We start from the raw sequence: 27,779 nt of genomic DNA on the forward strand, positions 1-27,779 counted from the left end.
CATAAGAAATTTTAAGTCGTTAGTTAAAAGAGTTAGTTAAGAAAAAAAAGAGAAGATAATGATCGTTCTGGTCGACACAGCTGCTCTTTGATTGTCCATTATTTCATCGAGAAAAGCTCCCGGAAGCCGGTTTTCTGCTCATCTGAAAGCGATTCTGGGAACTTAACATGGAATTTGATGTGCAGTTGGCCTCTTTCCGAAGAGGAATGCTGCTTGGGCATGCCCTCATCCTTCAACACAGTGACAAATCGAGGCGGCGTGATGTCCTCACGTACCACTTCCACTCGTCGTCCATCCAAGTGCGTGAAAATCTTTTTGAATCCCACAAGCGATTCACGTAGAGAAATGTCCATATCCATCCACAAATGGTCGCCCTCGCGCGTGAAAAGCGGGTGTGGCGCGGTCAGTACCTGTAAGCGGACGTGTCCGGCCGGTTGGCCGGCGATTTCGTCTGCGTAGTTCTCCAGCTCGACTTCGAAGCCATCGGGTGTGCCCTTGTCCAGATCCACATCGAAGCTGAGATCGCTCATCTCTACCTTGCGACCGCCACATATTGGACACGTACTCGTGTAGATTTTCCCCTTGCCATGACATTTCTCGCACGTGGTTTGGAACTGCTGGATAAAGCCCGGGCCTACGCGTCGCGTGGTTGTCTTGACCCCTTGACCGCCACATTCATTGCAGACGTGAACGTCTTCTTCGTGAGCTGCGCCTTTGCCATGGCAATGATGGCAAATGGTCTGTTAAAATTAATATTCACACGACAGAAAGTTAGCCCCTTTTATCTCCTGTAATTGAAATTCACTACATACCTCACGACGAATGGAGAACTGCAGACTCTTGCCATTGTATAGATGTGCCAGTGATACACGCAGAGGCATCACGACATCTGGACCGCGCGACGGCTCGCGTTCTCGGCGATTGCGGCCGCCACCGCCGAAAAACTGCGAGAAAATGTCGAACGGGTCGTGGCCGCCATCTCCGCCGGCATTGTTCAGACCCTCTTCTCCGTATCGGTCGTACTTATTCCTTTTGTCCTCGTCAGACAGCACGTCGTACGCTGTTATAAAGTATGAGGAACGCCATAAGCTTACTTGCTGATATGCAGATCAACTTTAAAAAACTATTTCGTTGAGACTCACCGCCCGCCACTTCCGCGAACTTCTGAGCCGCACTCTCGTCCCCCGGGTTCTTGTCAGGATGATGCTGATTGCCGAGAAGTGGATTATCAATATTAGGAGACCTGTGTCAGCTGGAGTGAGATAACGGAACGTACTTTGAGCGAGAGTTTGCGGAATGCGCGCTTGATTTCGGCGGATGAAGCGTCGCGAGACACACCCAGCACCTCGTAGTAGTCTTTGCCAGCCACGGACAACGCCACGAGGCACGCCAACGCGAGCAGCACTAGCAGATGTCTGCCACGCGTCATGAGGATCTGCTTATTGCTTTTCTAACAGTGAATCCTTCACTCTATACGTGTTTTCTACCCTAAGTGTCCGTAAATATAGGTAAACTACATAATTCACACACGTCACAGAGTTTTGGGCTTGTACATTGGTTGTACTAGTAGTATCAATACCGTAGCTCGACACCGAAGAAGCAGACCCACGTCGCCGATTTCTTAGCCACAATCCACAGAGGCTTCGTCATGTCGATCTCCGGCTTCGCTGCGGGACCCATGACACTACAGTAGTCGTCTGGATATTTCCATGAGGGCAGTCAGACAAAATCATTAAAATGACAGGAAAGACCAGGGTGCGTTAGCCGTAGCTGTCCGATACCATGTCGTCTATGGTACGCAAAGCGGGATAATAGGGTACGTGACTCCAGCTCCGAGGTTGTCCCAGCTTGGAATAATGGCATTAGCCGTCCAACAACTTCATGGCAAACATCACCGACGGCCAGTACGCGGTCGTCACGAAGGATGAGCCGATGAGGCCAATTTCAAGTCGAACAATCACAAAGCTGTTGTAATTTATAACAAAGGCAACAGAGGCTACAGAATTATCACAAATTGGCCCAGAAACTATTTGCCCGATGATACCATCGACTTCATGTTGAAGCCACTTTCACACTCCCAGTGAGCTACGTGCTGTGGACACGATTCCTGTCATGATCTGAGTTGAAAATGTTGATCTTATAACGAATTAAAGCAGATCCTGAGAAACTACACACGGTTTCCCTAATACGGTACTACTCGAAGCTATCACTATTATCATGACTAAGCTCACACGTAAAAAGCTTGCACAGTTTGTTCCGTACGCCGGCGCGAATACCTGGAGGGTTCATGACTCCATATCGAACGCTCGTCTTTCACACGAATACAAACCGACAAAATGGCGGAGCTCATGACGAAGAAGCTCAAATATCGGAATGACAAAGCGCGTTCCTCGACGATCTTGAATAAAAGTCCCCACATGAGTCCTCCCACATTCCCTCCAGCGCCCACAATTCCAGAGGTCACACCTGTGTAATCCGGGCAAATGTACGGCACAATTCCATACGTTGTGCCAGTCGAAGCCTGCGCGAAGAAGCCGAACGCAATCAAACAGGGAACACTCCATTCCACACCCCGGATGTGGCTGTACACGTATAGAAAAATGGCTTGGCCGGTGAGGCAAACCAGTTGAGTCGAGATCCGGCCCTTCATATCCCAATGGCGATTGCCTATATCCGAGATGTATCCACCGATAGCACGCGCAAAGATGCACATTAGGCCGAAGCAGGACGAGATGAGACTGGCTTTTGTTTGGGTTAGTAGACGACAGTTGTCTTCGTCGATGGTAGGGTCACAGTCGAAGCGTCTGAAATCCTCGAAGTAATACAGACTCAACACATTGTGGACTTGTATCTGCACACCTAAGCTACATGCATACTGGAAGGCTAGTATCCAAGCAACAGGCTGTCTTGCTACAGTAATAAACGCTCGAAGCATGGCAGCTTTAGGTTTGTCTGCCATCGCGTGAGTCTTCTTCAACTCAACATAGTTTCCTTGTGGACAATCGTCTGAGAAGAAATAGGTGCAAATCCCAACGATTAGCATCAGAAAAGCTGGGAGCAAGAGCGTAACCCGCCAGCCCGAGTTGTCCGACATGCCACCTTGCACTGTTATGAGGTCAAACAGTAACGGAGTGATAAGGTACGTCGCACCAGCTCCTAGATTTCCCCAGCCAGCAGCAACCGCGTTGGCACTTCCCACAACTTCTTTCGAGAACATTGTTGATGTCCAGTACGTAGTAGATACAAAGGTGCAGCCTACAAGTCCGATGAAAAAGCGCACAAACATGAAGCCGACGTAGTCAAATGCCAAGGCAGCGGATGCCACGGGGATTGCCCCGATTACCAACAGTGCAGCTTGAATACTACGAGCTCCACACCGATCGCATAGAGAGCCAATTAGTAGTCTTCCCACCATAGTACTCGCCAGCGAAATGATGTTTGAATTGTCGACTTGAGCCTGTGTTAGCTTAAGCTGTTCCTTGATCGTAGGCATCAATGGAGGGATTGAGAACCAGCCGAAGAAAGCGACGAAGAAGGATAACCAAGCCAAGTGAAATGCTCGCATGTGAGGTCTTGCAAAGCTGAAAAGACGAATCTCGGTAGCTCTGTCAGCTTGCAGCGGATCCGTGAAGAGAGCAAAGGACGGACGGTTAGAGGAGTTAACTCGGTGGTGGAAACCGCGACGCTGTTGAGAAGAGGCGCTTGATGCGTCTAGATAACCCACACTCTCCCGCTCGGACAACTCCAAGTCCACGACGGTGATGGTTTTGGTTCGATCGTGTCGACCTTCGTGCGACGGATAAGCTCCGAGTTCCTGCAGCGTCGGTCCGAAGTACTCAAGCGCCGGCTGTCGACAATTATTTCGTGACGGCGCTCGCCTAGGAACATCGTTACCGAATGTGAAATCCATATTGCAAAGTGCGTGATAGTCGAGATCTTGCAAATGACATCAACTCATTGATGGAGAAGGCACAGATACGTACATACCTGGGTGCAAGTGCTTTTCATTACCAGCCAAGAAACCCTCGAAAGAAAAGACCCCTTCCGGTCACTTGGTACTGAACTCCTGAAGAGCGGACTGGCGTTAACGTCCACCCCCTTAGAACTTCTTCATAAGGAATAAAATTTCGAGAAGGAGGGGTGAATACCGTCAGCGCTAACAGATTTCTGCTGATTAACTTGGCACTAGAGGGGATGAGGAAGATGGCGTGTAGCTTCATAGACTGAAATTACCGGGTAAGACTGTGGATGCAAGTTCTGGACAGCAGTTTCTCTAAGCGTTCATTTGTGTGGAAATTGCATTGACGCACACGCCGACTTCTCCAGTCCAACGAACAGCCCCAGCTTGTAGTGGTCCCGCTAGGTTTTACGCCGCAACTCGTAAAATTTGACGTCAAGAAGCGTTTCAGAGGTCACTGGAGGGGTGTCGAATCAGGCCAGTTAAATTTAATTTACCACTTGTGCTTTCAAAAACCTAAGTGTGAGTTCGAGATTTCATGCTACCATATCGCCAGACCTCGATCTAATGTCCACAGTATTTATTTGCGACACTGCGGTAGCACTGCGCTCCGGCTTCTCGTGCTATTAACTCACTGTAAACTCGTCTGCTTTTTATCTTCTGCGCTTGCATTAATAAACGAATGTCCTAGCTCCACAGTGTGAGTTCTTCAACGCCACCGTACTCAGTTAAGCGAACGACGTTGATGAAATCTTCGTCGTAACAGATGTAGGATGTAGTGTACTTGCAACATCCATGTGGCTGGCATCTTAGACACACGGCCTCCTTTGCTATATAGCTGGTGACCTCAACCGTGATTCTTACAGAGTACTCGTGTTGCCCCCGTTAGCTGATTAAAGTAGAGAGCGACACGCCATGTCGGGCAGATCTCCACCAGCTGAGGTTTGATTAAGGTGGTAGCCAGAACACGAATTCTTTTAATCATGGTAGAGATCCAGTATGTTGTAGCAAGCATCATGCCCAAAAATAAATACTCGGAAAAATAATGTTGTATTGTTTGAAACAATTACTTGTTTTGCACATATTTGGTCAGTCACAAATAATTGATCTCACCAATTCTGAAAAAGTAATGCTTAATTTTCAAGCTGCCTACACCACCCAAAAGCGTTGGCAGTCAGCTTCCAAGTACTCACAGAGAGTCACTGACCGCAGCACTTCGTTTGCATTTCTTAATTTTGCCACTTCTCCGCCATACTGCCGAAACGCCGCAATACCTGCCATGCTCGCCAATCTCGTCGATACGACTCAGAAACCCCAGCCTTTCTCACCAAGGCAAATTGCCGCCTTCTTCTTCAAGCCCGTGCTGGACGAAGAAGGCGACATTACAGGCTACCATGCCTGCAAGGCCTGTGGCAAACGGCGTAAACACGCTCCTCGGAGCGGCTACACTAACCTAGTGACGCACGTTCGCGCGTCGCACCCAAGGTTCGAGAGCGAGATGCGTGACGCGAGCGCTGCTGCGACTGGAACACTTGTTCCCTGGGTGAGCCAGAAGGCATCGAACCGTTACGCGTGGTTGAGGCGGATTGTCGAGGGCAATCTGCCGCTCAAGTTCTGCGAGTCGAGTTGGACGCGCAAGTAAGTACACAAATTCTTTCGGACTATTTATGATTTGAGCTAATTTCGTATACGTGCGTTTGAACAAGAATACGAACTTGGCACCAGTCTCTGTTGGAACTTTGGTGTCTAACATGGAAGACCTCACCAAGGCTGTAGAGCGGTCTATTGGTGAGGAGATGCCCGATGAGTTTGGGCTTATGCTCGACGGCTGGAGCCACGGAACGGAACACTTCCTGGCTGTCTACGCTTGTTACGATGAGCCAAACGGTCCATGCTATCCCCTTTCATCAATAGATTCAATAATGGAGGAGCCGGACGATCAGCTGTTCGCGGATGGGCATTTGCTTGCTATTGAGCGTTTTTTTACCCTTTTTAAGAAATCTATTGAGGGGTGTAAGCTCCTCGTCGGGGACAACTGCTCGGTTAACAAGCGCCTTGCCAACCTCATGGGCGTCCCGCTAGTCGGATGTGCCAGCCACCGACTTAACCTCGCGGTTCGAGATTACATGGCTCCGCACGAACCCGCACTAGAGGAGGTTCAGCAGCTAATGCGCAAGCTGCGTACCCTCAAGCAAGCCGCAAAGCTGAGGTACCGTGATCTGTATTTTTGTATCCAATTCAGTTTTGTTAATGTAATTGTGGAATACTATTTTTGGTCTGTGATTTTTTTGGTACAGACTCAAAACGCCGCTGGTACCAATTATGCGTCAGGACACGCGCTGGGCCTCGACATTCTCGATGCTGAAGCGCTACTTCAGGCTGAGGGAGTTTCCCTCAGCTGACGACGACGAGCTGGCCAGCATGTTGCCATCCCGGACGACACACCGCCAGCTAGAGGAGCTCTTGTCCAAGCTTCGATGCGTTGAGTCCGTTTCCAAGATGATACAGTCCGATGGACTTACTCTGTTAGATGCCAGGGATCTTTTTGATGGTCTGTTGGAGATTCGTCCTTCAATGAGCAAGTACCTTGGTAAGCGTATTTAATTTGAGATGTTTTGGATTCTTGTATTATTTTTTTATGTCTAGCTCCAGATGCAGGTATCATTCACGCGCAGGCTTTTGAGGCAGCTGTGGTCAAGGTATTGGCTAAGAAAACGGTTGAGTTGACGGCAATGGAGATAACGGTATTGGAGCCATTCCGTCAGCTCGAGGCGGCAGCAACGAGCGCGTCACCAGCCTCTCCACCGGATGCGGATGGCTTTGCTCGCCAGATTCTAAAGCGCCGCAAGATTTCCGCGGAGCATGTCAGGTACAAGCTGCTAAGTGCCATCCCTCCGACGTCAAACATCGTGGAGAGGCTCTTCAGCGTGGCTCGAGCGGTCTTGCGTCTCGAGCGTCACCGTATGTCGTCTTTGACCTTAGAAATGATCTTATTTCTGAAGATCAACGCGAGTTTCTGGAGCGTAACTACTGTAGACTCTTGTTTATCAACGGCTGTGTAGGTCAACTAACACGATTGTAGTAATAATTTACTGCACGTTTCCAAGTATTCCAGTTATTTATTTACCTTAATCTGAAGCATCAATGAAATCTGTATTTTCTAGTAGATTCGCCAGAGCGATTTTATTTTATTTTGGGGTCCCTGACCCCCCCCCCCCGGCGGACAATGAAATACAAAATTGAACTCGGGTCGCTGAAAAAAGTGCATGTAAAACATACTGTAATAATGTCGGAGCCAGTATTAGTATCGCAATTATTTTATAGTATTGCTAGGGTCAGAACAGTGAAGTGGTCGAAACAACCCTACCAATCCACTGCTGTTAATCTCGCGGGTACTAGTCACAATGTTGGAATTGGAGAGTTATAGTGGGTCAATTCGCATGTCGCAACAAGAAGGCTGCAATGCGCGCTTATTTGATTTGTTCACAGAAGTGGGCATGAAATTGAGCTTGTTCACAGAAGTGGGCATGAACCGATGACAGGCAAGGCCGAGGGCTCGCAGAATTATACGCAATGACGCGCCATCCGAACACGATGCGGGCAGAGACGGCGTTGGCAGATGTCTTCAATAGTTGAGACAATTGTATTGGGAATTGTTGGAAACGAATCGTTGCTATGTATTTTCATTTTATTAATTAAAACCAAGGTTTTTCTAAGGAGCGGAGCAAATAATTTGAGGGATTGTTTTTTTTTGCTACGAGTTTTGATACTTCCTCCGTCTGAAAATATAAGCAATGGTAACCAAATACATGTATCATATGATATATTCTAAAGTAATAGTACTGTTTCTCATTTGAAGTATTAATAGTAGCTCAGTTTTATATAGCTATTATTATTTTAATACTACTAACTCAGAGATTTGAAGGCCGTGCTCGAGTTGAAAAACGTGATCTCGCAAAAAAAGCTATTTACTTAATCTGCCTATTTTTAGCAGCTCAATCGATATTAGCTACTTCGTGAAAAACAAGTCTACCACCAATTTGAAAACCAAGCATTTCGAGGCATTTGAGTTTTTCTAAATCGTAGTTATAAAATAAAAATACTTAAGAATCATAATAAAACCTCGCAAAAATAGCTATTTAGGAGCGAATCGAACACTTAGATTTCCGGATGGAGGAAGTATTATAAAATTAATGTTTTAATAAAAGCAAGTTTTTTCTCTCTCATTACATGTAAAATGCAAAAAACCTGTAAAATAACCTTAACCAGTAATGGTGATTTTCAGCTCTGTTTGTCTATATTTCGAGAAACCATTCGAACAATGCGCATTTCATGAGATAAATTCCGAGAGCTTGTCGTAAGCTTACCCGCGCCTAATCGATTGTACTGAGAAGTATGTAAATATTATACCTGATCAGGAACTCTTACGGTTCGAATGTTTCACCTGCATGCTCGAAATGTTCCTAAAATGCAGAGTCACAGTTCAGCATCAGGTGCCTCAGCAGGGGCCCTCAGTGAGGGCTCCCGATTATGGCATGGTCTTGTCAATTATTTCTTATGAGATCATAAATATATTTATTTCGTCGACATCACGAAGGCAATAAATAATGTATTTGCTAAAAAGCCAGTTCACCATAATTTATGAAAAGATTTCGTCATCACTATGCATTTTCATTGAAATTTGAGTCGCAGAACGCTGAGCATCACAAGTCGCTGGAGCGCTCCCTCTTCATTTCGGACAAAGTAGGCAAAAATGTGTTATTACTGCACGAAAACGGTGTGATTTCGAGAGATTGTGCATTATTAAAATGATGTTGAGTCGTTGTACGTTATGCTCTTATTCATTGTTTGATCACTGTACATGCCATAATGTATGTATTGGCTCTAGCTTTCCCATACCATTATTTATGCTAAGCAAGGGTGCCCGATAAATAACAATGCCATTATCGGGAGCTCTGCCCCTCACTATGCGAGTTCAGTGTGGACTACTCTTCGGAGCGGTGTCTACACTGGTGCATTCGGAGTTCGGACTAGACGATCGTGTCTAAAAAGAAATTTAAGCTCGACGAAAAAGAGAAGAAGAGGTGGACTCCTTGCCGATGCATATCGAGCCCCAGCAAGCAAAAAGGCAAATCCCCCACGTCGGAGCGCTTCGTTGGTGCGGCCTTCTGAATAGTGTCCGTGTTGAAGTGTTGATTCAGGCAGTGTATTGCTAAATGATCATGCGAAGACTCGCTGGGGGTCAAGGAAACCTGAAAATTGTCGTGTTGCTGGCGATGGATTCATTACATGTATTTGGCTACCTACCAGTATGGCACGTCGTCGTACATGTGATACTGTAGTCTGCAGGTGCTCAGCATTCCATGATGCGTTGAGTGTGCCTTATATCGACTGGAGATTTCGCAACGTGATCCATTCGCAGCCGTTGGATGAAGGAGGTACTCATTTTGATGCCATAGCAAAAGACAGGAGAAGTCAACGACGAGATTACCACCACACTGAAACCCAGAGCAGTCAGCCGGTGTCTTCTCCCTATTGGCTACTCACGGATTCGCTCCCTTTATCTTCTTACGTTCGGAGATGCATCTAGCCATGTCTAGAGCTCCACACACGCTAACCGACCTCGAGTATCCGATCAGCAGTCGAATCAACATGGGCTGAAACCCCGCGGCCACCGCTTGATATAGGAATCTCCAGCATTACGAGAACTGCCGATCACAAGTCCGCCTCGTACCAAAGCATGTCCACCGACCCGTACCGCCAGATCCCTATGCTGCAGTCAAACACACCACGCCACTTCTCCTTCGACATCTGTACCGATCCACAGCAAGGTGACAAGGCCACCGAGATTCAGCTTTTCAGCTTCCAGCGACCTCACATGCGCGCCTTTCATTACTCGTGGCTGTCATTGTTCATCGCGTTCTTTGGCTGGTTTTCCATCCCGCCTATCATGCCAACCATCAAGTTTCTAGCTTTAACATCGTGTCACTAGCTAGTATCATTATCGGTCGACTCATTGTCGGTCCCCTATGCGACCGCTACGGAGCACGCATCATTCAGTCTGTCTTGCTGGTCATCGGAGCTATTCCAGTTGCCTCAGCGACATTGGTGACCAGGTAAATTGGTTTGATGTTGGCGAGGTTTTTCATCGGTCTCGTGGGGTGTATTTATGTGGCAACAACGTACTGGACGTCGACCATGTTCTCACACGAGGTGGTTAGTAGTGACAACGCCATCTCGTGTGGGTGGGGCAACTTGGGTGCAGGTGTAACCTACTTAGTAACCCCGCTTGTCTTTGATCTCATCACATTTAACGGCACTATTTCGGACAATTATGGTTGGAGAATGGCATATGTATTTCCTGTCATTATCAAGGTTGCAATTGGTGTTTGCACCTACTTGTTTTCGGACGACTGTCCACAGGGCAGCTACGTCGACCTCAAACGTAATCACGCCATGGCTGATCGCGCTAAGTCGGAGCTGTATAACGGGTTTATGGCAGTCGCTAGACAGCCTATAGCTTGGATTCTTGCCTTCCACTACGCTTGCTGCTTTGGTGTCGAGCTGCAAGTCCACAACGTGCTCAGTCTGTACTTCTATGAAGACATCAAGACCGACAGGTGCGACGTTGAGACCGGTGACAACGAATGTCATCTACTGACACAGACCAAATCTAGCGCCATCTCGTCCTGCTTTGGTCTCATGTGCATTTTTGCTCGAGCTATTGGAGGCTACGCGTCCGATGTGGCAAACCACCACTACGACATGAAAGGCCGTATCTCCATGCAGTTGTTGTGTCTTGTAGGTCAAGCTGCGTTTCTCTATCTCTTCAGTCAACTTCGGGTACTAGCTTGGAGTATTCCATGTCTTTTCGTCTTTGGCTTCTTCGCTCAAGCCTCCACTGGAACAACGTACGGTATTGTTTCCTATGTCTGCCTTAAATGCATTGGCGTGACGTCTGGAATTGTGGGCGCCGGGGGTAGCAGGGGTGGTTTCGTCCGGGCGTTCATATTCAAGGGGGTTGCACACCGAGCCAAGTTTTTTAAGTACTTGAGCTTCGTTGTGGCAGCAGCTTCGATCTCATCGGTGTTGATTCGGATCAATGGCGAGCGCTCGCTTTGGTCCCGAGGTGGTGGCGTGAGTGTTCGAGGACCGCGACACTTTAACTGCTCTCGCGACGATACTGCTGTCACCTGGTGAGCGAGTCGATGTCCTGTAATTGTTTGATAACTAGCCGAGTGCCGCCGCTACGCGGCGGGTAAGAATGAATGCCGATCCTTGTGTTTTGCCTCGCCACGGAATTGGGGCCGCCTCGCTGCGCTCGGCAGCCAGTAGGAATATTTAAATTATTTTATCCAATGATTTGTCCGGCAAAGCGTGACAGGCTCGAAAATTTAGTGTGACGGACAGACAGGTTGCTGCAATAGATGTTTAGGGTGTACCGGAATTAACGTATTTCTTAAAACAACTATATTTCATGCAACGACGCGTAAAAAGCTTGGAAGACGACAATTTCTTTATATTTTCACCCCTTCTTCCAACCAACTTCCATATTATAGCTGCAAAAACGTTTTATTGTAGTATTGAGTAGAATATAAGACATTCAAACCGCCAAAAAAACAGTTTATTGAGCTTGTTTAGCTACTCGAAACCGACCATTACTCTCCCGTGGTCCAGACGGAACAATACCCGCACGAATAAAACCCCTCTGAATGGTCTTAGCGGGAACTTCATTCCAAGCTTGGACAACGATGCGAGTTATGAGATCGCGGCGGGCGGCTGGGTCGGGAGAGAAGCCGTTGTCGATGTGGTGGGCTACATAGAGCTCACGACATCGCTTCTTAAACACTTGCATGACAGAAACGTCCATCGGTTACGCCACGCCCGTACTTCCAGGCGGGATTAACTTGACCTCAGTACTGCATTCACCTTCTAACTTCAGTCTTACAGAGTCCATCTTGTGTGTTTTTAGGCTGTCTAATAGTAGAAATCGAGTACCAGATACGGTGGGCTTCCAGACCTAGATTTATAAAAACGAACATTCAAATTAGAGCTTCAGCAAAAGTTAAAATGAAACTGTGGCTCACCTCGTCAATCCAATAGAGCATGCGTGACTCGTCACAATAAGCTTTTTGTTGAACTGTCAGAACAGCTTGGTGACGATGCAACGGATTTTGCTGCACTTTCTCCTCGACAGTAGCACCAACAACTCCAGCAAAGATAATCATCGGTGGGAGCTTATCCCCGGTGGCAGACGCACAGAGAAAAACAGAAGCTCTAAAAGCATTTTCCGTCATTCCTAAACTTAATAAAATATTAAAAAAAGGTTAAAATAATGAAAGGAAAACATTTGTTTACCTTGGACGACGTCGACGTGTTTGGCACCCACGAAGTCGATCGTCGTGTTGGGGTTCATGTCGATGATCCTGCCGTTTGATCCATGTTGAAGACAGACGCGAACTTAGCAGAACCAACAATGTGGGACACCACACTAGACTCCTCTAAACTGCATTGAACAGTTTTAGAAAACTCGTCAGCAATTTTCTAGATACGTTTATAAAAAATGAAACATTAGAATGATAAAACCAAATTAGAGAGCTCTTACAATGGAAACACAGGTTACCTCCATTTCAATTCGTTTTTAGGTGCCCCGGTGAGTCATGCGCCGAATAGATAAGCGGTATCGTCTGCGAAATCTGTGCAGGTACATATTTGCCGCCGTCTCAGAGCGACCAGAGAAAAACTCGGGTTCAAATCGAGCTGCCACGATAAGAAGACATTCGGTCGTCATACCTATAAAATATACATAGAAAAAAGAGTTTTTTTAATTGTTTCCTAAATTCCACCAGCCATAAAGCTCACTTATTTTTCAGCGGGATTTGTTTGCGGGCATTTCCATAACCCAGTTAAGCAATCTGTGGTACATAAATAAGAAGAATAACAATGTTAGCGATAAAACGTAATAGTTAATTCTTTAAAGCTTTACCTTCGATCCATTGCCAAGAACCAAGGCTTTGGGCCCCGCTTACCTTCGGTGACAAAAGTTTTGTTGGGCTTCTCCTTTGCAGCCACTTCGACACGCTTTGCGTCTTAAACCCAGCGCCACAACGTCGTCCTTTTCACGTCGTACTCGTCGGCGAGGGTTTGGCTGATTCCTTGAGATTTTGCCGCTTGCACCGCTTCGTGCTTCTTGCGATTCTTGTTGAAGAATGTTCTGCCCATTTAGAAAATGAATATTAAGCAATCTAGCTCGCCAGTGGTGCTGCCCGCCACCAGTACTTCTGGCGGGAAAATTAGTGCAGAATTATGAGTATTTACGTTTTTTTGTTCCTACGATTATACTTCAAAAGCGTTTTTACGATGTTGCAAGAAATACGTTAATTCCGGTACACTGCTCGGCAGGGCTCGGAAAATACCGTAAGCTATTGTACGGCTTTCAAACAGAGTTCGTAATAAGTTATTCCATATACGCAGAGACAATAATTTATTATTGAGAGATACCCACTGTATTGATGTCCAGCGCACCAAGTAGAGCGTACATCTACCTACATTGGCTGGAACACTTCTTGCACGGTCGTCACGTCCCAGTAGGCTCGCAGAAACATCAGCATCTCGAAGTTGACCGGCAGGAGAGATGCTCGCTGTGGAGAAAGCACCAGTTTCGCCTGCGAGAAGACCCCCCCCCCCCCCCGATTGCTAGTGGGCGGCAACTTCTCCAAGAGCTGGCAATATTTGGACGGCCTCTGGGCAACTGCGCTTGCACGCTTCGCTCTCAGCACCGCCGTCGCAAAGTCCTCCTCTTCCTCAGCCTTCTCCTTCCCGTTGTCGTCGTCATTCTTGCGCTTTCTTCCCGTGAGGCTTGGGACGGCTGTCACCTCAAAGCGTTTGATGGCCTTGCGCTTTTTCGTCGTCAGACTACCTGTTTCTCCGTGAATAACCTTTATTAAAACAAAATATAATAATTAGTGTTTGCAGACAGTATTCATAGATAAATACTATACCTTCACGGTAGCAGCCTTAAAACCGGAGAATGGACGATTGATGCCGTTGCTCCTAGCGTGGGTTTCAGCGATAGGAAGCGCTGCACAATCGAGTGAAGAGCTCGCGGACATCGGCTAGCGACACGTCCAACCATCAAACATGATCCCAAATGGCCCGTCCAGCTCGGCGCTGATCTTCGTCTCAACATCAGCCACTACCTTGCCGATGTAGACCTTAAGCGTCTTCGAGCAAACAGGCTTGAGCTTCGACGTGCTGCGAGTAAGTCGACCATCGACCTCACTGAGAGGCATGTTGCGGTCGACGACCCACTCAATCTAGATGTACATGCTGGAAGTCGTTGGGTTGACGAACCCACAGGCTGTCAGTGAGCCAGCCTGTCTGCGCTGGTGCGCGTCGTAGTCGGCGTGGTAGTCAGAATGCTTGTCCTTGAGGTGGCCAACCAGATTGGCGTAGCCACATGAGGGTAGCTGTTTGCGCTGCGTGCCACAGTAGCTGCAGGTAAAGTAGTGTTCGGCGTCAGTCACGTAGAAAAACCGGCAGAGCTCGCGGTTCGAGACAGAGGTCATGCTTGAGCTTTATGTACTTGATAAACAAAAGGAAAATGAGTTCTTGGATTGAGAGGCTTGCATAGTATGCTCTGCGAAGGTAGTGTTTTGTGCGTGTGTTGTGGGCCATTCAAACGTTTGCCTACTGCGGTTAAGCGAACCGGCCCGTTAATAGTACACTGGCCAGCCGGTAGTAATAATTTTTAAATAATATCAATAATACTACCCGGTATCAGTTCGCAATAGCTAATACCTTAATACTTTCAACACGAATAGTACTGGTACGGAATTACTTTCTTCCGAGCACTGCTGCTCGGTAATGTACGTACACAGTGTCGGTTTATTGGATACTGAAGGAAAAGTCAGAATCTTTTTTTAACATTGGGCCTGCTTCTATGGAGGTCGAACTTGCAAACCTAATGGGGGATGGACCGTGGGTAGAGAAGTTTATTGACAAGGCCGAAGAACACGAGCGCTTTGGAGATGATACACTATTCAGACGCACCACAGGCTTCAAAGGAGAGCTCGCCTTTAACGTCACAATTGACAACGACAACCCACCGAATGTTTTAATCATTGGAGTGGAATCTTTCCGGTACCGAGACTCGCGATACCTCGTGGATTTGGGTACAATTTACTCTAATTTAAAAAGCAATACTTTTGCTTTTGAGATATTGGGCATTTCTACAGTCCAATAGTTTTTTTTAATTTGATAATTAAAGGATTAAACTTTCAAAATATTTTTAAAGAAAATGACCTTTGATTTTAGCGAGCAGTGTCCTTCAAAAAATTACGATAGCATTTATGAAAAATTCGCAATTCTAACCCATTTTTCGGATTGCAATTGAAAGTAGCGACAGCAATTTCGAAGGTTGACAAATATTGTACCAACTGAAGAATAATGTTGTGTTTCGCATAAACCAATCAGACGGCGTGAAGAGAATAACATCAACTGGAGATACCTTATACTACTTGCTTGTTGTTGTGGACGCTGTCATCGCCGACCTCCGTGGGTGCTAATCCTCCATGGACCGAGTCATCTTTCTCCCAGAGAGCTGCATTGCCGGGTACCTTGATGCCGAAAGTGGTTAACGCTGCTGCGGCAACAAAGATACTCAAGTATTTGAAGGACGTCCCGCGGTTGCCGATCCCCTTGAACATCAAACTCCAACACAAAGCGCCGATGTTGCCTCCCGCACCAACAATACCTGATGTGGCGCCCGTGAAGGCAGGCAAGACGTATGGTACGATACCGTATGTGCTGCCGGTGCATGCCTGCACGAAGATGCCGAAGAAGACCAAGAGAGGAATGCTTGTCGAAAGACCCTTCGTTGTGCTGAACAAGTACAAGAAGACTGCCTGGCCGACAAAGGAGATAAACTGCACTCCGATTCGGCCTTTCATCCCGCAGCGACGGTTTGCCACGTCCGAGAGATACCCGCCCAGTGCGCGCGCGAAGATGCACATCAAGCCAAAGAGTGACGAGATGAGTGTGGCACGACTTTGGGTCAGACGACGGCACTCGTTCATATCGGTCTCAGGGTCGCAGTTCGGGTGCGTAAAGTCCTCATAGTAGTACTCAGTAAGCACGTTGTGTACCTGAAGTTCGACACCGAAGGAACACGCATAGTGGAAAGCCAGGATCCAGGTGACCGGCATCTTGGCTACACGGAGTAGACCCTGCTTCATGTCAATAGCAGGTTTCGTCGCTGCCGTGTTGAGTGAGAAGTTTTTACGGATATCCTTGTATTGTCCCTGTGGACAGTCATCTGAATTAAAGTAGAGAGCAACACCAACGATTACCATAAAGATTGCCGGGAAAAGGAGAGCGACGCGCCAGCCCATGTTGTCGGATAGAGCTCCACCCGTTGTGACCAGGCTGAAAAGCTGAGGTGTGATCAAGGTGGTAGCCCCAGCACCCAGATTTCCCCATCCAGCAGCGAGGGCGTTAGCACTACCCACGACTTCTTTAGTAAACATAGTGGAGGTCCAGTATGTTGTAGCAATAAAGGAGCAGCCGACGAGACCGATAAAGAACCGAGCGAACATGAGGCCAGTGTAACTCGTCACGAGTGAAGCGGAAGCCACCGGGATAGCTCCGACAACCAACAACACTGCCTGTACCGTTCGAGAGCCGTAGCGGTCGCACATTGGACCTCCGACAGCTCGTCCTAGAATGGTGCTTGCCACCGACACAATGTTGGAGTTGGAAACTTGGTCGGCAGTTAGTCCGAGTTGTTTCTTTATAGTGGGCATCAGAGGAGGAATGGAGAACCAGCCGAAGAAAGCGAAGAAGAAAGATAACCAGGCGTAGTGGAAGGCTCGCATGTGAGGACGAGCCGTACTGAGCAGCTTGATCTCCGAAGCCTTGTCATCTTGCAGCGGGTCCGTTTGGATGGGGAAGTCAGTGCGGCGATGGTGGACACCAGCAGTGTCTGGTTGCAGTGAAGGTGTGGCCAACCCGATGTACTGGTCTTGGGGCTCCATTGTTGTTGGTGGTTGCGCTTCAAGTGGTAAATAGAGGAGTGAGGTTGGGCCGAGCTGCAGAAACGATGCTGGTATGAATGAGTCATCCGTAAAAGACAACAACATCACAGAAACACCCCACTCTGAGCGCCAAAAAGCGAGCTCACTTATCGACAACACATGTAGTTTTATTAGAGCTTCTAGAGCTTATCAATCGCTGTAATGCCGACACTCACGGCGTCACGTGCGGAGGGAGGAGATTATTTAACGTCACGCGCACTCGGTCACTTTCAAGCACGAGATCGTGAGTCAGCTTTAATGGCGAGTTTGAAGTTGTCCAGCAGCTCGAGTCTGCGATGTAGCGTTCAGAGATCACCCATCCTTTCGATGGCGTGCATGTATTTCGATCTAACCCGCTTTCTTCTAGGTGCGACTTCTCTCGACGGGCGCTGGACTCCGACCTGAAAGAATTGTGACAAGCCGCGCGTGAGCAACGCGAACTTGGAACTGATTGGCCTCTCTCCACCATGACGCGTTTGAGATCTGCCGCCAGCACAATCACCAACCGGTCGACGCCGGCGTTGGCGCTAACGGCATCCCACGCGGGCTCGCATCCCGCCGTCATCGTGCCGATCCAACCGCTCTTGCTCACGCTCGAGCACCGCCCATCATGCCCGCACCGTGTGAGTTATCCCGAAATCGAGGCATACCGCGGCATCAGTAGCTCAGTGCGTCGGAGGCGACGTGGTCCAATTAAAACGCGGAGTGAAACCGGTTGCTCAGGGTGAAAGCCAAAGGTATGGACGGCTAAGTAATCCTAACTCCGCAGTGGCGGGCGCGCTCTTAGCTGCGTTCTCACAATGCGATTGTCCGTGCAAGTGACATCATGGCGCAAATTGACCCCAGAGACGTTGGTACGCCCGATGAGTGGGTACCCCGGCACCCTGAGCTGATCCGGCTCACGGGACGACACCCGTTCAATAGTGAGCCCCCGCTGAAGTACGCGAGCACCTTTATCACACCCATGGCATTGCACTACGTTCGCAACCACGGCCCCGTGCCGAGACTCGAGTGGGATACACATACGTTCTCGATCGACGGACTGGTGAAGAAGCCGCGTACGTTCGGCATGAACGAGCTGGTCACCACTTTTGAACAGGAGACCGTGACGTTCCCGGTGTTGCTGGTATGTGCCGGTAATCGCCGTAAAGAACAGAATATGATCAAGAAGACTATCGGCTTTAGTTGGGGCGCGGCCGGATGCTCCACCGCTGAGTGGACAGGAGTCCCGCTTCACGTACTGCTGACGGCTTGCGGTGTTGATCGAGAGAAGGCACAGTGGGTGTGGTTTGAGGGCATCGAGGACTTGCCACACGACAAGTACGGCACGTGCATTCGTGCCAGTACGGCGTTGGACCCGGCGTGCGATGTTCTGGTGGCGTGGAAAGCCAACGGTGAGCTACTCGGTCCTGATCATGGGTTCCCTGTGCGCCTTATTGTCCCAGGTCACATCGGTGGACGCATGGTCAAGTGGCTCGCACGGATCCACGTGAGCGATCACGAGTCCTCCAATCACCATCACATTATGGACAATCGCGTACTACCGTCGCACGTCACTGCCGAGACGGCAACGGCGGAAGGTTGGTGGTCCAAGTCGCCGTACGCGATCATGGAGCTTAACGTCAATGCCGTGGTCATTTTACCGAACCATGACGACCTGTTGGCTCTCGGTGAAGACACCACGTTTAACGACATCGAGACGTACACGATCAAGGGGTACGCGTATTCAGGCGGTGGTCGGCGAGTTATTCGCGTAGAGGTGACGCTAGACGATGGCGCATCGTGGCAGCTAGCTCGCATCATTTACCATGAGAGGCCAAGCAAGTACGGCAAAATGTGGTGCTGGGTGCACTACGAGTTGGCCGCTCCGATGAGCAGTCTGCTTTGTGCTCGAGAAGTGTGCGTTCGAGCTTGGGACAGCTCGATGAACCTCATGCCAGCGTTCCCTACATGGAATGTTATGGGCATGATGAACAACCCTTGGTACCGCGTCAAGATCCACCACGAACAAGACACGAACTCGCTACGGTTCGAGCATCCGACTCAAGCAGGAAACCAGAAAGGTGGCTGGATGACCAAGGAACGGATCATGACTAACGACGTCGACTCGATTAAGATGCTGCAAGTGGAGCCACTTGACACGAGCAGTGCTGCAACACCGAAGCCTGGTCTGACTGCAGACGAATTGAGTGAGCTGCCTCTGATTTTTGCAGACGAAGTTGCAAAACACAACTCGAAGAAAAGCTGCTGGTTTATTTGTCGCGACCTGGTGTACGACGCAACACCGTTCCTGGACGAACACCCTGGTGGAGCCACAAGTATCTTGCTGTGTGGTGGCACAGACTGTACGGACGAATTCGAGAGCATCCACTCTACCAAAGCCTGGCAAATGCTGAAGAAATACTGTATCGGACGTTGTTCAAGCACAGAGGACGACACTGGAACCAGCGATACCTCGTCGGACCATGAAGAGACGGACGTGGCGCTCAAAGGCGCTACCAAGGTGCCTATCGTACTGATCTCAAGAGAGGTGGTCAGCCACGATGCACGCATCTTTAAATTTGCTCTGCCTGCCAAGGATCTGAGACTCGGACTACCTATTGGCAACCACGTTTTCTTGTACGCGAAGATCAACGGCAAGACCGCCGTGCGTGCGTACACACCGATATCGTCCGAGAACGACGAAGACCGAGGATTCGTGTCCTTCCTCATCAAAGTCTACTTTGCAGGCGACAACCCTGTGCATCCAGAAGGAGGACTCTTTTCACAGTATCTCGATGGCTTGCATCTTGGTCAACAGATTCAGATCAAGGGACCGCTGGGCCACTTCACGTACTACGGAGACGGCAATTTCTCCCTCGAGACGACCAATTTTCACGCCTACAAGTTCGGGTTCGTCGCCGGAGGGACAGGTATCACGCCCGTCTACCAGGTCATGCGCGCCATTCTTGAAGACGCAAAGGACCAGACCAAAGTTGCGCTCATCTATTGCGTGCGCTCGCAGCGTGACCTGCTGCTCCGAAAGGAACTTGAAACCCTACAAAAGCTGCGACCGGGTCAGTGCCGGATCTTCTACACTTTGTCAGACATGGAGCTGCTTGATAGGAACGACCCTATTGTTCGAGGGTGGGCGTACGGTAAGAGTCGACTTAACTTTGCCATGGTGAAGAACATCATCGGCTCGGACGCCGACCACGTTTGCATGTGCGGCCCCGAGGGTATGATTGAGTACGCCTGCAAGCCAGCGCTACTTAAGCTGAACTACGACCTCAAAACCCAGACCACCGTGTTTTAATTGCACTATTTCGTGTAGCTAAGCTAAAAGTTTCAAAGAGAATCGTGATCTAAAAGAGTACATTGAGGTCCAGCCATCTTCACCTATAAAACGCGATGCTCCTTCTGCTTGGTTGCATAGGTAAGCAAAGGTACACGACCCAAGCACCCTGCACCCTTGGCTCCCGTCTCAAGACTATATCCACCATTATCGTGTCAAGATACCTGGTGGTTCTGGCCACTTAACGATCTTGAATTTCGGATGACTCACTGCCAAGTGCCCTCTCGTCTGTTTGGTGACGCTACAGACAGGCGATGCTTTTTGTGAAGTCAGTGGTCGGATTGGATGGATAAAGCGCGTCACACTATCGTCTTGTCCAGCACTGCAAGCTGTGCACCATGCGTCATTTCGAGTGAGTCACCACTTTTTCGAGCTCTGCTTTTTGGATGCCGCTAGTACTTGTTCATTTTCCAATCTTCCTCGCGTCCAGCAGTTCACCACCGAATCCTTTACTTGCTTTAATCATGGCACACGCCAACGAGGTGGTCGTGGTTGTGGGGAACGGCATGGTAGGTCACCGGTTCCTGGATCGGCTCCGCAAGTACGATACCACCAAGCGCTTCACCGTCGTTTCTATAGGAGAGGAACCCATCCAACACTATAACCGCATGCTGTTAACCGAGTACTTTGAGCATCTGAGTATCGATAAACTCAAGCTGGCGCCACCCAACTGGTACGTCGAGAATGGAGTCGACCTCATAACGAACACACAAGCTTTGGCACTAGACACGAAGAACAAGAAGTTGCTATGCCAGCGACTCAGTGACGACGTACCAAAGCAGTTCGAGGTGCCGTACGACCGTGTCGTGATCGCCACGGGTGCGAGTGCATTGGTGCCACAACTTCCTGGTGCGAGCCTGCACGGTGTGTTCGTGTACCGCTCCATCGCCGATCTCAACAGCATCATCGCCCACGCTGAGAAGCAAGCCAAACTGGAGGCCACTGGAAGTGCCAAGAAGTACGCACTAGTAATTGGCGGTGGTCTACTAGGACTGGAGGCTGCGAAGGCCGTCCACGACCTGAAGCTGTCCGTACGGATCATCGACCGCGGTACGCGGCTCATGTCACGGCAACTCGATGCTGACGGTGCTAAGGTTCTTCACAACGAGATCGTCAATAAGTTTGGGATCGACGTTCTCTACGAAAAGTCGACTCAAGAGATCATCGGCACTGAAGAGAGCGGTGTCGAGGCCGTGGAGTTCACCAATGGCGAGCGGTTTGACAACGTGTGTATGGTCATCTTCGCTACCGGAATCAAGCCACGGGACGAGCTCGCTCACTCCAGTGGCCTCGAACTGGCAAAGCGCGGCGGGATTCTCATCAACGACTACTTGGAGTGCAGCGAACCGTATGTGTACGGCATTGGCGAGTGTATTTCACACCGCGACGTCACGTACGGTCTCGTCGCTCCGGGTTACGAGATGGCTGACACATTGGCGAAGAACTTAACTTGTGGATCTCCAGAGAACCGTATCGCATTCCCGGGTGGAGACGTCTCGACAAAGCTCAAGCTCATGGGAATGGAGGTGGGCTCGTTCGGTGACTACTTCCCGGAGTTTATCAGCGAGCCGTTCGAGGTGTTAACGTACAATAACCCTCTTGAGAATGTGTACAAGAAGCTCTTCTTTTCTGTCGATGCGAGCAAGCTCCTGGGTGGAATTCTGGTTGGTGACACGAGTGACTTTGTGCGTCTATCGCTAATGTTCAAGCAAAAAGATACCAAACCTTTGGTAGATCCACCAAACGAAATACTTCTTAAGAAGAGAGGTGGTGGCAGTAGTACAGTCTTGGATCTACCCGATGAAGCTCAAGTGTGTTCGTGCAACAATGTGAGCAAAGGAGACATCTGCCAAGCTATTAAAGAGAAGAAATTGACCAAGCTTGGAGACGTCAAGAAGGTCTGCAACGTCGGCACCGGCTGTGGCGGCTGTATGCCTATGGTGAAGGACATTCTGGAAGCCGAACTGGCTGCTGCCGGTGCGGAAGTTGACAAGTCACTATGCGAACACTTCGCGTATTCACGACAGGAGCTGTACCAGATCATACAAGTCGAACAATACGCCACGTTCGCCGAAGTTTTAGCCAAACACGGTCGCAAACAGCACGCTCCTCGTAGCTACGGATGCGAGATCTGCAAGCCCACAATCGCCTCGATCCTCGCTAGTCTCCAGAACGGGCATATCCTTAAAGGAGACCGTGCCGCCCTTCAAGACTCGAACGACCGATTCCTGGCCAACCTGCAGAAATCGGGTCAATTCTCTGTGGTGCCTCGTGTGGCTGGTGGCGAGATCACGCCGGACAAGCTTATTGTGCTCGGCCAAGTGGCTAAGAGGTTCGATCTGTACACCAAGATCACAGGGGGACAACGTGTTGATCTGTTTGGTGCCCAGAAGCAAGACCTGCCCGAGATCTGGAGGATGCTGGTACATGCTGGCTTTGAGTCCGGTCATGCGTACGGCAAGTCATTGCGAACAGTGAAGAGCTGTGTGGGCACGACGTGGTGTCGCTATGGTCAGCAGGACTCTGTTGGCTTCGCCGTCTTCCTTGAGAACCGCTACCGCGGCATCCGTTCGCCACATAAACTTAAAGGAGGCGTCTCTGGATGCACCCGTGAGTGTGCTGAAGCTCGCAGCAAAGATTTCGGCTGTATCGCTACGGATCAAGGCTACAACGTGTATGTGGGCGGCAATGGCGGCACGAACCCACGCCATGCTACACTCCTGGCTTCAGATGTTCCGCAAGAACTGGCCGTTAAGTATCTGGATCGATACATCATGTATTACATCATGACGGCCGATCGTCTGCAACGTACATCCAAGTGGCTGGATGCACTTGAAGGAGGCATCGAGCAGCTTCGTCGTGTAGTAATGGAGGACTCGCTGGGTATATGTGCCACACTCGAGAAGCAGATGAGCTATCTGGTTGGAACCTACGAGTGCGAGTGGAAGAAGGTGATCGAGTCACCTGAACTCCTGGCTCAGTTCGCCCAGTTCAAGAACACTAACGAGACTCAGAAGGAAGTGCAGATGAAGACCGTGCGGGATCAACGCATGCCGACATTCGTGGCGCACGCTAAGACTGGAAGTAGTGGGACTGGCACCGAGTCTTCGTCTCCTGCATCAACTACTTCAGTGTTATCAGATCTCGATGAGACGGAGTGGGTCTCCTTTGGCAGCAAGGATCTATTCGATATGAATAGTGGTGGTGCCGTGCTGTATGGTGAGTCGCAGTTGGCGATCTTCAACATCACAGAGAGCTGCAACGGCATCGAGAAGGTGTCGTGGTATGCCACCCAGAACATGTGTCCTTATGACCACTCGTTCGTGTTGGCTCAAGGCATCGTGGGCGACCTGGATGGCAGACCGAAAGTGGCGTGTCCCATGCACAAATGCAACTTCGATCTCAGCGACGGCTGCTGCCTCAGCGGTAATGACTTTCGTCTTCAGACGTTCGATGCCAAGGAGGAGGAAGGGATCATTTACGTTTTATTACCACCTGTGGATGCGATTGACGCTAGGCTTGCAACGTCCAAGTTCATTGCGAAGGACAGAGATGTTTCAGTACTCCCGGTGGTGTCAAAAGCACCCGTCACGCTTGACTGGTAGCGCCATTTGTGTAGTGTTCGTGTCAACAGTATTTCATGCTACCAGCCAGCACTATAACTCGTAAAAAATCATGCTTGTTTCATCCAAGTCTGTGCAGTGAAATGATAACGCTGTATTTTACGCTATCTGATTGATTACAGCATTAAAAGCCATAATGAAATATAAAATTTATTCTTAAAACAAACTGTAAATTTACATATTTTAAAAATGGACATTGCCCTTTAACATTTAATTTTTTTTCCAAAATGGATTTAAAATCAATATTTCTCATCTGACGCAAATTGCATTATCTTAAACGGCCCATCTCCATCGATCAGTCCGGGTTTCTGGAGGTCGCAGCGGTTTGGTGCTTTAACGATTGCACCTTTAGTGTTAAAACCAGATAGAACCATATATTAGCTGTACTGATGGTAGACTACAAGACACAGTTACCCTTTTCAATGTCTTATGACGAATACATTTTGCTGCCGTCTCAATAAAATCAATGAACACAATGCAAGAAAGATTTGATGGTGACAGTGCATCCTGAAAATAAACAATGTACGTTGCTCTTCTGTACGCATACGCTAAAGAGACTCCTAAGCAGCAGAGTGCGCTGTTAAGCAGATGATCCTATTCAGTGTTCATGTTGAAGGTGTAAAAGGTGCCAACAAACCCCTGATGGATTATAACAAGACAGGTGATCACGTCTCTTTACGGCTACACAAAACACTATCGCGCGAGGAAAGGACGACATACAACACTTAAACAAAATGAGATATTTTGTTTATTATAAACAAGTGCAATAGTAGTGCCCAACACTCCGTGTGGCGTCTTGTAAGACTACAGGCTTTGACTGTTTAGCCGTTACGGGATAACTTGACCCAGTCGACTTATACGTCATACAGTAGCGACGAATGATTCCCCCTCTCTCATTGACCAGCTTTCAAGCTGCTTAACGTTTTTTTAGCACCCTTACCGGCAGTATCTAGCGGCCATCTAAGCAAAACCAAACTCATCAAAATCAAATGTTAGAGAGTAATAAAGCAATGCAACAAACAGCTACTTTACCTGCAATGAAGACACCGAAAGCACCTAAGTCGATCTTCGAGGTCAGAATCGTCGAAAACTCCGAAATCCTCGCTAAGCACAATGTGGAAGTCAATGCGGCCAAGCCACACTAACCCAACCTCCATATTTCTGACTGCATTGTGCCACCGTCGCATCGCTCTAATAATAGATGCCGTAAAACCACCAGCTGTGCCGATGAGCAGAATGATGTCTCTTTCTGAATTTGTTATCTTATATTTTGAAGTGAGGTCGTCGCACTGCCGTGTCATATTCATCGGAAAGCTCATGCTTTATCTCGGAGGGAAGTAGTGGAGGCCGGTGGCATCTTTTCCAACAAGTGTGCCGTAGCTTTGGTGTAGTGGAGAAGCAGCATAAATCATAGCTCCTGAGAAACGATTCAGATTTAAAAGTTTTTCGCCGATATTGCAGCCAGTGACTTCAAGGGATGTGATTCGCAAACATTATGTCATTTTCGACGTCTTGTGCTGCATTTTATTGTTCAGTGGGCCCCAGTATGGGAGACGTGGTTAATTGGGCCACACCGTCTCGGTAACTTGAGCAGTGAGAGTAGGCGGAGATTGCGCAGCTTCGTTCAGGCTTCTAACAGGGATCTCTGGGAAGCCGTGGCTGTCGATAGCCCCCCATATAGGCCACAGACAGGTCAGATCACGATAGGCCAGCACATAATATTTACTGAATTAACTAGATTGTATTATTTACTAGAAGCAAATGGGCACGTGTCACATTACGACGAATGATCGACCCCCGCATTCTCCTCGCAAAATTCATGCAACACAAGGAAGCAGGGCGAGCATACACCAGCGGGGACGACCACAGCGTCAGCAAGGAAGGGACTTTATAACAGCGCCAACGCCGTGAAGGCGGCAGTTTCGACATCTTGTCCACAAGCAGAATTTAAGTAATACAGTAGTACATGTATTCATATCTACATAGTACGCTAATATGTGTATATTTGATGTAAAAGCAGATACAATAATAAATGACGATGAAATACAAGAGATTATACAGCTTGTGATGAATGGATAATCTGGTCGCGATGTCTACGATAGGAAAACGATATCGAAGAAGCTTGGTGATTACAGCCATCATTATATTCGAGATGAATTCAGACGTCACGATGCAGTTCGTAGTGAGGAGCCTATTCTAGCTTTTAGGGATGCACATCAATCTCTAGTCCGGTATCATCAAGGGCTACCTGTATCATCTACGGCTACACATCTGTACAAGGCAACGAAGACAGATGATGTTTTTGGTTTTATTAACCGAGAAGCTAAAGAAACAAGGAAAGGATTGCAGCACACACCACCGGGGTAGTGCGTGTGGAAAATTACGGAATACGCGGATTCTATTAGAATTGACACATCTCAAGGATATCGTTTCGATCAAAAATGTTGGCTGCAAGCTGGTAATCGTGAAAGTCCTGGGCACATGAACCACGGTCGTGTTCTATCTTACATCCTCCTGCGTTAGTACATACATTCAAGATTTGGATTGCTTTTACGGATTTCATTTAAATGTGACGTGGATACGGTCATTAGAATGGCGCGAGATATCGATACTGTGATCGAGATCCAGCCATTTAAGACGTGGTATATGTGAGTCCGTTGATTCATCATTCGGTACTGTTATGCGGTATGCGGTACTGTTATGCGGTACTGTTGTGCTATTCGTCGAAGTTCGACCTTGAAAACCAATGGGGGATTATTGATGGATACGTTTTCATTTTAAGAGAAGACAAGCTGACATCTTACGTCTACGCTTCCCAATCATAAGAGAAAAATAGTGCCTGCTTATCCCGAATTTGCAGCGAAAATCCAGAATGGAGCTGAAACAAGGCGTCGTGGTAAGACACGAAACGCTAGCATGAAACGTGCTAGGTCGTTAACTGAGAAAAAATTAACACAACATATAATTTGTTTATTATTGCTACGTACCAATGTTAACGTATTTCTTGCAACATTGTAAAAGCGTTTTTGAAGTATAATCGTAAGAACTAATGAAACCTAAATACTCATAGCCCTGCGCTAATTATCCCGCCAGAAGTACTGGTGGCGGGCATCACCACTGGTGAGTGGATTGCTTAGATATTCATTTTTTAAATGGGCAGAACATCACCCAACAAGAATCGAAAGAAGCACGAAGCGGTGAAAGCGGCAAAAGCTCAAGGAATCAGTTAGACTCTCGCCAACGAGTACGGCGTCAACAAGACGAAGCTGTGGCGCTGGGTTCAAGACGCCAAGCGTGTTGAAGTGGATGCAAAGGAGAAGCTCGACAAAACCTTCGTCACCGAAGGCAAGCGGGACCTAAAGCCTCGGCTCTTGGTAATGGATCGAAGGTGAAGCTTTGAGGAATGAACCATTACGCTTATTCGCTATTTCTTCTTACTTATGTACCACAGATTGCCTAAATGTATTATTGAGATGTGCTCAAGCAAAGCCCGCTGTAAAAAAAAGACAATGTGAGCGCTATTGCTGGCGAAATAGATTTATTATATAACTCTTTTTTTCTATGTAAATTCTACATGTGTGACGACCGATTGTGTTCTTATCGTGGCAGCCCGACTTGAACCCAATTTTTTTCTGGTCGCTCTGAGATGGCGGCAATCATGTACCTGTACAGATTTCGCAGGCGATACCGCTTATCCATTCGGCGCATCACTCATCGGGCACAAAAAAAACGGAGGTATTTTGTGTTAGCCTCTCCAATTTTGTTTGGTAATTCTAATGTTTAATTATTTA

At 48.4% G+C, this 27,779-nt stretch overlaps 6 protein-coding genes across 6 annotated transcripts; 3 read left to right on the forward strand and 3 right to left on the reverse strand.

The window, feature by feature from the left end:
- Window positions 1-65: 65 nt before the first annotated feature.
- Window positions 66-1,446, reverse strand: PITG_13007 (uncharacterized protein; the record flags this gene model as incomplete). Its single annotated transcript, XM_002900503.1, has 4 exons — window positions 66-740; window positions 813-1,060; window positions 1,143-1,206; window positions 1,277-1,446. 4 exons carry the CDS (start codon window positions 1,427-1,429, stop codon window positions 99-101), a joined length of 1,107 nt encoding a protein of 368 aa, XP_002900549.1.
- Window positions 1,447-2,227: 781 nt separating this feature from the next.
- PITG_13008 (major Facilitator Superfamily (MFS)) lies at window positions 2,228-3,910 on the reverse strand (the record flags this gene model as incomplete). The annotated part of the gene is made up of 1 exon (XM_002900504.1): window positions 2,228-3,910. One exon carries the CDS (start codon window positions 3,908-3,910, stop codon window positions 2,228-2,230), a length of 1,683 nt encoding a protein of 560 aa, XP_002900550.1.
- Window positions 3,911-9,698: 5,788 nt separating this feature from the next.
- On the forward strand, window positions 9,699-11,158 carry PITG_13010 (Major Facilitator Superfamily (MFS); the record flags this gene model as incomplete). The annotated part of the gene is made up of 4 exons (XM_002900505.1): window positions 9,699-9,789; window positions 9,951-10,074; window positions 10,183-10,578; window positions 10,636-11,158. 4 exons carry the CDS (start codon window positions 9,699-9,701, stop codon window positions 11,156-11,158), a joined length of 1,134 nt encoding a protein of 377 aa, XP_002900551.1.
- A 4,215-nt stretch (window positions 11,159-15,373) lies between these two features.
- Window positions 15,374-17,020, reverse strand: PITG_13011 (sporangia induced Major Facilitator Superfamily (MFS); the record flags this gene model as incomplete). Its single annotated transcript, XM_002900506.1, has 1 exon — window positions 15,374-17,020. The coding sequence occupies one exon, from the start codon at window positions 16,990-16,992 to the stop codon at window positions 15,469-15,471; it is 1,524 nt and encodes a 507-aa protein (XP_002900552.1).
- A 478-nt stretch (window positions 17,021-17,498) lies between these two features.
- On the forward strand, window positions 17,499-20,382 carry PITG_13012 (nitrate reductase [NADPH], putative; the record flags this gene model as incomplete). The annotated part of the gene is made up of 2 exons (XM_002900507.1): window positions 17,499-17,699; window positions 17,819-20,382. The coding sequence occupies 2 exons, from the start codon at window positions 17,499-17,501 to the stop codon at window positions 20,324-20,326; spliced, it is 2,709 nt and encodes a 902-aa protein (XP_002900553.1).
- Window positions 20,383-20,784: 402 nt separating this feature from the next.
- On the forward strand, window positions 20,785-24,150 carry PITG_13013 (nitrite reductase [NAD(P)H], putative; the record flags this gene model as incomplete). The annotated part of the gene is made up of 1 exon (XM_002900508.1): window positions 20,785-24,150. The coding sequence occupies one exon, from the start codon at window positions 20,830-20,832 to the stop codon at window positions 23,968-23,970; it is 3,141 nt and encodes a 1,046-aa protein (XP_002900554.1).
- Window positions 24,151-27,779: the final 3,629 nt, after the last annotated feature.

The sequence above is a fragment of the Phytophthora infestans genome, genomic scaffold (assembly GCF_000142945.1).
Source record: "Phytophthora infestans T30-4 supercont1.25 genomic scaffold, whole genome shotgun sequence".
In the NCBI taxonomy this organism is placed as follows: domain Eukaryota; phylum Oomycota; class Peronosporomycetes; order Peronosporales; family Peronosporaceae; genus Phytophthora; species Phytophthora infestans.